The sequence below is a fragment of the Octodon degus genome, unplaced genomic scaffold (assembly GCF_000260255.1).
Source record: "Octodon degus isolate 3935 unplaced genomic scaffold, OctDeg1.0 scaffold00088, whole genome shotgun sequence".
In the NCBI taxonomy this organism is placed as follows: domain Eukaryota; kingdom Metazoa; phylum Chordata; class Mammalia; order Rodentia; family Octodontidae; genus Octodon; species Octodon degus.
This window is the reverse complement of record NW_004524664.1, coordinates 2560640-2569927: the sequence shown is the minus strand read 5'-3', so window position 1 is coordinate 2569927 and position 9288 is coordinate 2560640. Positions and strand designations below refer to the sequence as shown.

The 9288-nt window shown below is 36.3% G+C and overlaps 1 protein-coding gene across 1 annotated transcript in view; it reads left to right on the top strand.

Annotated features, from left to right (window-relative positions):
• The window catches only part of LOC101573093 (disintegrin and metalloproteinase domain-containing protein 32), a 147242-nt gene extending 139981 nt beyond the window's left edge, over positions 1-7261 (top strand). Inside the window, exons 20-22 of the mRNA XM_023722022.1 lie at positions 1388-1426; positions 6195-6233; positions 7164-7261. Of these exons, the coding sequence (XP_023577790.1) occupies positions 1388-1426; positions 6195-6233; positions 7164-7170 (85 nt within the window). The 3' untranslated portion in view covers positions 7171-7261. The remainder of the gene's footprint in view (positions 1-1387; positions 1427-6194; positions 6234-7163) is intronic.
• The last annotated feature ends 2027 nt before the right edge of the window (positions 7262-9288 follow it).

Sequence of the window (9288 nt, the reverse complement as noted above, 5' to 3'; positions counted from 1 at the left end):
TGGGGGATTGAACCGCGGTCTCTGTGCTTTGCTAAGCTTGTTCTAGTAGGTGCTTTAGACCACTGAGCCATCTCACCAGCCCCCCATCATAGTTGTTTTTAAGAGATCTTTTCTTACCTTTTTACTAGCTGCAACAGCGTCTTTAAGATCTAAAACTCTGTCTTCACTTTTACTCAAATAGTTTTGCAAGCTTGTGATTGAGATTTTAAGTTCCTCTATATCTCTTTGGCTCTGCTTCATGCGATCTATTTCTTTCATGTATTGCTCATTTAAGGAATTTATTGCTTTTCTAATCTCTATTTTTTTTATCAGTGTCTTCTTGAGAAGCAGTTATTAATTCTTTTACTTCAGAGATTATTTCTGATCTGATTTTTTCCATATATTTCTGCATTTGATTCTTTGTTTCAGATGCTATTAATTCAGAGCTTTTTTTTTGTTTTGGAGATTCATTCTGATCTGAGTTCCTCTATATCTTTCTGCAGTTGTTTCTTTACTTCAGATGCTATTAATTCATGCATTTTAGCTGTGCTAGTGTTCTTTGCACTTGTTCTGGGTGGGCTCAGTATCTGAGATTGCATTTTGCTTCTTCTCTTTGTCATTTTGTATAGCACTGTTCTTTGACCTTTGATGTAGAGCTTTGGTGCAGTTATAACCTTAGCACCTACTGAAATTTGGGTGCAGATCTACTAAGATTGAGTTCATCGAGTTGTGCCTGGCTTGGGTCTGGCTACTGTGCTCAACGCCTTCCTGCTGCAGTCCTTGGAGATGAACCTGTTGTGCCCCTCTGACAAAATATTCTGCTCCTGGATTATCTGGGTGGTTCTGGCCCAGGCCTGCATTCCAAGCCTGGGCTGAGTCTGGAGGGGTCCAGGGGCACAGGAAAGCACAGAAGCTCTGTCACACACTTACCAGACCTGGGTTTAGACCGGACTGGAGGGGTCCCGAGAGTGCAGCGGAAGTTCTCACTCACAAGGCATGCTTGGGCTGACTCTGGAGGGATTGTGGGGTCCCGAGAGTGTGGTGAAAGGTCTCACGCATGTGTGGTGAAAGGTCTCACGCATGCGGTGGGCCTGGTTTTCTTCTGGTTGGGTCCAGCAGGCACAGGAAAGCACAGAAGCTCTCCCACACACGCGCAGGGACTGGGCTTGGGCCAGTCTGGAGGGATCCCAAAAGCACGGTGGAAGTTCAGAATTTATTCTCTTATTTCCTTGGTATATGAGTAAATAAATACTTTTCTTATTTGCACAACCTATTTTATTAATCTTTTGAAATTGCTCTTTAAAAGTGGTTATTGGTATAAGTTACATAATGACTTGGCATTCACTTGTTGTTCACTGACATTCATTTTAAAGCATTATTTAGGAACATTATTTTCCTTCATATTTAGATCCAGAGCAGAAAGCAGCAGCCAAACAGATGCTACCAAGTAAGTAAATTAGTAGGTATTATTTATATTTGATATACGTCAAATATCACTAGAAATAACCTGATAACCATCAATTAACTGCTAGGTACCCACATTTAACAGAGTTTTTTGATTTTTGAAGTATTATATTTAAAAGGCAACCAATTGTTATTGGCCATTCTGCTAACTTGTGTTTACATAAGCAAATTTGTATTTTCTTTTTTTAGTTTAATGTACTTTGGAAGTTTATTCTATGGAAGCAAAGAAATCAAAGATGAGAGAAACATTTAGGAGGTTAACTTACACACAGAATCTGTTTCCTTACTCAGGAGTGTATATAGGGTATATTTAATCCTTTTGAAGAATCTGGAACTAGAAAGTCAGTATTTAAGCTCACAAACAGCGGAGCGAAGGCCTGCTTACTGGGTTACTTGGGAAAAATTTTCTGAGGAAAAATTATTCTTAAGTGGCAAACTTGTGTTCCTCCCATAGTCTTTTGGTATTACAAAGTAATCTTAACTTAGTGTCCCTTCATACTCTGAAAGATAGATAGGTCTGTATATATAAGTTATTTGGGGCTTCTACTCCTTTTCTCACTTATGGTCCTGTTTACATGCATATAGGGGTGGTGTTATTCTTTCTGGGTTCCTCTCAGTCAAGTTCTATTCCAAATGCATAGGGTAGACTCTTGAAGTATCTCTTCATTCAAAAGCTTTTCTTATCTTTAATCTCATTATTGTTACCTTTATTGGTATGGCCTTTAAAGTTACACTTCAGAAACATAAGTTCATTTCTTCAAACCAAAAGGGTTAGTTTTCTTTATTATGCCCGCTCTTGTTATTGTGACCAAGGGAATTATGCTTTAGTGCTCCATTGTAACAAGTCTTGGTTGTTTTGTCCTACCTTGAGATACATGCCTTCATACTTCGTGTTATTTACAAGGATAAAGACTGTGCTTATCTCACTCGATATTGCATGACCAACAAGCAGCAGAATAGGTGATTTATGGTAAGTGAGCAATACAACAAAAGTATAAAAGTGTGTAGGAGTGCCAGGGACTTGATGGCACATGCCTATAGCCCCAGCACTGAGAAGGCTGAGACAGGAGGATTTCTACAAATTTGAGGTTAGCTCAAGCTACAAAGTGAGTTCAATGTGAGTTTTAACTGCAGTGAGCCCCTGTCTTAAAAAGACAAAGAAAAAGTGCATACAAATTGAACTGTAGTGTCCTAATGGAGTACTGGATACCATTTATGTAAGGATGAGCCCTTTAAACCCCCCCCCCAAAAAAAAAAAAAACAATGCCCTTTCAGAAATTTCTAACCATTTTGTAACTGCATGACTTAACCCAGTGTTAAAAAGTTATTAAAAGTGTAACTTTTCTTAAAAGAAGTGTAACTTTTCTAGAAAAAAAGGACAAGTCTGTACATTTGTGTTTACATGCTCATGTGTAAAACACATTCATGTATCTGTAATGCTTTAAATTCCCCCCCATTTCTTCTAATACTATTTCTCATCCTGAAAACTAGTTAACTGGGAATTGTTATTCACATATATTCAATGAGGGTTGACAGCATTGTCCACAGGAAAATGCTCATTATAGTTAGAATAGTTTAAATTGAAATGTTAATCCACTGGTCTAGAATTCTGGTTTACTGTGCACCAGGCAAACATTTTTAGGGTGCTTGCTCATTTCACTCTTTACAGCCTCACTTGCCGCTGTAGCTTTCAGCTCATTCATCTCTGATGTAGCTTTTAACAGGCAGAGAGCCACTGGGAAAGGATGCTGAAGCCAAAACAGCACTGAAGTAGGATGAATCCTACCTAGGCCGTACTGATCACTACTTTAGTAAAACTAATTTTTAAATGTCTAAATTCTGTCAGTATCTCCAGCCTTTTCCTAAATGAGAGAAGATTGTTCGATCATTTCACAGGAACTTCTGATCAGAAATTCTCCCATATTACTGTCAGTGTCTTTCAGATTTTTGCAGCCACATGTCCATTGATTATCATTTTTTAAAAATATTTTACTTTATTGTATTATTGTCACTTTTATGTTAAGACTTAAAATCATCCATCAACACTTTTTTTTTGTACCAGAAATCAAACTCAGGACTTTGTGCTACTTAGGATCTGTGTGTTATAAACATTTTTTGGTAAATGCCTGTACGTGACTTTTTTTTCATATTCATTTAGAAAGATACCTTAAATGGTTAAGAGATTCACTTACTCTCTTAGCAGAGGGTCACTTCCTGAAACTCTTTTAAAAATATTTTGGTTTTGTACTGTTTAAGAAAAATAAGGGGACATCAGTTATCAGTCTAATTATTCTCTTCCAATTAATGTGTGTGTGTGTGTGTGTGTGTGTTTTTCTAGGTGGCTTTAAAAGTTCCTTTTTTTTTTTTCTTTCACATTTTAGTATTTGTACAGAGCCTCACTATGCAGATTAAACTTGTGGTGATCCTCCTGCTTACAGCCTCCCCAGCACTGGGATTATAGGCATGTGTCACCATGACTGGACTAGGTGGCAGGCTAAGTTTGCCCTGGGGATGGGGCCGGAGTGGCATACCAAAGTTCCTGTTTTGTCTAAAATATTATCAGTATATGGTTTGATACAGCATTTAAAAATTTATCTGGCTTTGGAGTCAATGCAGTTATGAGCTATCAGGACTCAGGATATTAATTCAATTATTACAATAGTGATTCAGGGTTCTTGGGCTCAGTTTTCCCTAGAATCTAACTAATAATTGTTCATGAAAACCCCTATAATGTCACAGAAATTGTAAATATCCTCGGCATTTATTTTTTTGCAAGAGATTTGCAGATAGCTCCTTGCTGCTGATTGGCTGCTGCTCTGAAATCCATCTGGCAGATGCAGGTGCATTCACTCATCCTAACAGGGCTGTGCAGGGCATAGCTATCTACAGTGTTCCTGGTTTTGTTCTTCTTAAAGTCCTGAAGTTCCTCAGATGCTTCCAAAACACACTGTACCTTCTAAGAATGTACTAATATGTATTTTATTAAATTAAATTACCAACCTTGGACTACATAGCATATTTAGGGTTTAAACTGTAAAATAGGCATTTATAGGCATTTTTCTGATCAGATCTGAAATTAGCGGTGTTTCACAATTCATGTATGTTCTAGGGACATAATTCTTTAAATTTCAGGGTTCCACTGAATCTATTAAATTCTTGACTTTTTTTTTTAAAAAGAGGAAACAAAAATAAATAAGAACAAAGACAAAAACAGGGCCAGGGAGGTGGCTCAGTAGAATAAGCGCACCCTGGGCAAGCGCAAGGGTGTGAGTTCAATCCCCAGTTCCGCAAAATCAATTAATCAATCAATAAATAAAAAAAGCATCAGAAAACAGTAAAAGTGGTACAGAATTTCAAAACAAGGGTAGGAAATGAAGAATGGTTATTGTATTACGTATTGTTATCATCAAATTTGTTGGTCAGACTACCTGATGTAGGCATGAAAGATTGATCAAGTAGTTAAAAAATTAACTTTTCCTTTCCATAAACTTTGAAATAATTTTTTCTCTTTATTTTTTAAAATTTATTTTAAAGAGAGTATAAAATAATAGATAAAATATTAGAAATTATATACCTTTAAAAAACCAGAAGAAAACAATGACAAGATGAAAGGTATTCAACAATGGTTGTTATTTTGCACAATGCTGTCTTCAGTGTAGCTGCTCTGATTACAGATATGTTAGTTTTTTTTTTTCTCCATCTGAAATAACTTCCTTTAGCAGGGTTTTCCTAATTGAGCTTCTACAGGGCATGGTGGCACGTGTTTGTAATCCCAGCTCTCAGGAGACTGAGGAAGGAGGATCAATGTGAGTTTAGGATAACCTGGGCTACATAGTGAATTCAAGGCCAGCCTGAACTACAGAGTGAGACTCTCTCTCTCTCAAAAAAAAAAAAAATTAGCTTCCACATTTCTTCCTGAGTTTCCCATAAATATGTACTTACACCTATCTGTCTGACATCATTTGACTTCTGCATACCACTTTATTAGCACTGACACTTTTGGCAATCAGCATATTTTGTGTTACTCCTGCCTTGATCTCTGCTGGAGATGTTAAAACACTTTTTAAAGTTTTTTGTATTCTCTGTTGATCTTGGTGTGTGAATTTTGCTCTTTACTCTGCTATGGTCTAGGATATTTACTACTTTATTTTTGTGAGCTCCACCCCAGGAACATCAGAAAATCTCATAGTAATTCTGCATGCACTGAGTGTAGGGATCTACACTGGGAGGAGGAGAGACTTCAGGTTGCTTCTGCCTGGCTCTGAACAATGAATGGCACAGTTTCTGTGGTTGGTGATTCAAACTTGTGGGTGGTGGAATTGAGCTGCTGACTCTCTGCTTTGTCACATGGACCTAGGCGTGCAGTGCCTGCCTCACCATTTGAAGTTGTCCTAGCAGTCCAGCCTGCCAGATTACCCTGAAGTACAGAATTTTAAGTTACGACATGTAGCAATGTATATGTCAGTAAATAAACAATTAACAGAATACCTGCTTCGGGAAATTAGAGTCAAATTTATATTCTGTGCTGAGAAGTTGTAAGACAAAATGATCTCTGCTATCTTTAGACCACTCCACTGCAGAATTTAAATTTGGCATAGTGTATTGTACTTGGTATTTGCAGAAAGAGTAACAATATACATGCGCATATCCTAAATGTTTAAAAAGTTGATTTTTACATAGAGTGGCATTTTCTTCATTCACATAGTAGTCAAGTTTCTTAGTATTAACTTATCAATGATATTTTTATGTAGGTCCATGTCAGAAGATAGTAGCCAAGAGTATACCAGCAGGTAAGCAACCTTGAAAGTATTTCTTAGTAAATAAGTAGGTTGAGAAAAGTAACAAAGAAAAACTGATAATTCACAAAAATTACCCAGTGTTTTTGAGGCAGCCACAACTGACACAGTACTGCATCAAAACCAAATTAATATTATGTATTCTAAATTGACTAAACAACTCTTAAACTAAATTATTATTGAAGCCTAGGTTTTGGTTTTTTGGGAAGAAGCCTTCTGCAATATAATAAGAGAAAGGATAATTTTAATTAGTTTGTAAAACAAACTCAGAAACTGAATATGTCTTATTCTGGGACACACAAAGGAAAACATCACTTGTTTGGATTGCCTTTACAACTGAAAAGCTTACCTGTCAATCTTAGTAAATTTTTAGTCTATTTTAATTCTCTTGCATTTAGGGAGACTGTGTTCTCATTATTAGAGCAGCATTAAAAAGTTAAAGCTAATAATATGTAAGATAGCTAAATTACTTCATGAAACAAACTTATAATCAGTCTATTGGTACTGTGAGAGTAGCTGATTATGGTATATGAGTTCATAGGACCAAAAAAAATGTTTTGAATGTATAATCCAAAAAATGATTATTTCAAAGATATCAGAAAAGCAAAAAATGATATGCATAGAATCTAAATTTCTTTAAAAGGTAAGTATAGTAAATTGTTACATTCACAAAATTTCATATCTAAAAATATTAAAATTTCTCATTTGCAAATACTTACTAAAATAGTACTCCAGAAATCATAGAAAAAATACTGTAAGTAATTTTCTCTTCACAAAATGTTTAGGAAACAAAATTGTGAATTTTAAAGAAATCTTTTCTCTGTCCCATGAATCCCTCATTTAGCAGCACCCTGTGTTCATGCTTTGCAGCAGAATGGAGTTTGCTATCAGTACCCTGAGCATGTGTGCTTTGTTCTCCTACAGTAACTAGGAAACCCGTGAAAAGGCAGAAGATGCTACTAAGGTCTCCCTGAGAACTGAAGATGCTACCTTTCTTCTCCTGTTCGCAGCTGAAGGAACCAATAAACTGAGTGTGGACCATTTGCATGCTGGTGTGTCTGCTTTTCTTTTCCCTTCCTCTACCTCAGAAATCAGCCAAAGGGGCTATAGTTGTGGAGCTACCAAGCCCTGAATTAAGGAGTATGCCTCCAAATCAGGAAGTTCTTTGTCACGTGACTCCACAGCTCTTTGTATGATCCACTCAGCAGCTCTCCTGCCATCTGATGCCTAGTTGACAGCACAGGGCCCTTATTCATCAGAATCCCTGGACTGTGGCCTTTGTTCCTTTTCCAGATTCTTCAGGCTGCATTGGGCTGGCGATGTGTCTAGGAAATTTAGCTGCCTCCCTTCTCAGCCTTCTCACAATTTCAACCTAGGCTTGGGAGATGGCTGCTTCAGCCTCATGGGCTATTTGCCCCTGTGCACTCTGCCCTCGCCCTCCTGCCATGTTCCCTTGCCTTGGTTACCCTGGAGGTCCATCACAGAAAAGAGAGAAGCAGTTTCCAAATGACCCACACAGATCAGCATCAAATACTACTTTTGTGTCAGCCCATAATTGATGGAGGAAATATTTTCTTCATTTCTTTTCTTTACAACAATATATGTAAAATTATTTATTTCTATTAAGTATTTGACAAAGTTTACCAGTAATGTTCTCTGGAGAAAAATTTAGAAGGAAAACATTTTTAATAGTGAATGTAATCTCTAACAAAAGACTATTACAATTTCCATTTATTTTTGTGATTTTTTTTCAGATATTGATTTTGAGAGGAATTTATTCATTTAATAATCCAGCATTTGACATAAAGTTTTTCATCATGTCCTTCTACTGTCTAAAAATCCATAGTTACATCTCCTCTTGTTTCTAATAGTGACACATGTTCTCTCTGAGGAGAATGTATCCATTTAATTAATTTACTAGTTTATCCAGACAATGTCTTGATTTGCTGTTTTTTTCTATTGTATTTCTGTTTTCTGTTTCTCTGAGACTGGTTTCACCTTCTATTAACGTCTGTCAACTTGTTAAGATATAAGTTTAGATCATTCATTTTAAATCTTCATTTCTGATGTATTTATTTTCATTTTTTATTAGTACATGTTTGTGGTACCTAAAAAAATACATTCACTCTGGGTATTTGGTATATATACATGCAGGTAGTTCGTATGTGACACTGCAATCTTTTTACACCTGTCTCCTCTCCCCTGTTGATCCTATCCTTTTCTTCTCATTTGTGAAAGGTCTATCTCCCTATTTCCTATTATACATATTTTATTTTCTTCTTTAATTATACTTTTGCTTTCTTATGTAAGACAAATTTTATGATATTTAAATGTTTCTGATTTATTTCACTTAACACTTGATGTGAGGTACATCGATTTTCTTACAAATGACACGAGTTTCGGAGTACTCCTCTGTGCAAAAGTGCCACATTTTCTCTATCTGTTCATCCAATGTGGACATGTAAGCTACTTTCAAGATTTAGCTATATGAGTTGTGTTGCTATAAACGTGGGTATTCATACATCACTATAACGTGGTGTCTTTAACACTTTGAGGAAGATACATAGAAAGCGAGTAGGTGGGTCAAATGGAATTTCTATTTTTAGTTTTTAGAGCAATCTCCATATTGGTTTCCATGGTAATTATACTATTTACATTCTTACTAATAATGAAGAAGAATTTCCTCTGTCCTGTACAGTTGCCAATGTACTTAAAAGTACAGATGTGTGCTATATAATTGTTTAGCTTCATTCCACAGGATTTTGTCATCCTGTATTTTCTTTTTTGTTTTGGTCAAACCATTCTTTAAGTTTATTTGAACCTCCACTCTGAAATGTGGGTTACTTAGAAGAAGACTTGTTTATTTCTCCTAACATCTGTAATTCAGTGCTCATTGGCCTACTTTTCTTTGTCTTTCCTTCTCCTTTACTCTGCGCAATCTTTATAGCTCTGTTTCACCCTTAATTTACAAGAAGTCAAATATTAGGTGCCACAGTGTGGTGAAATCATAAAATTCTTATCTTCCTGTGCTTGGTTTAATGATCTTCAG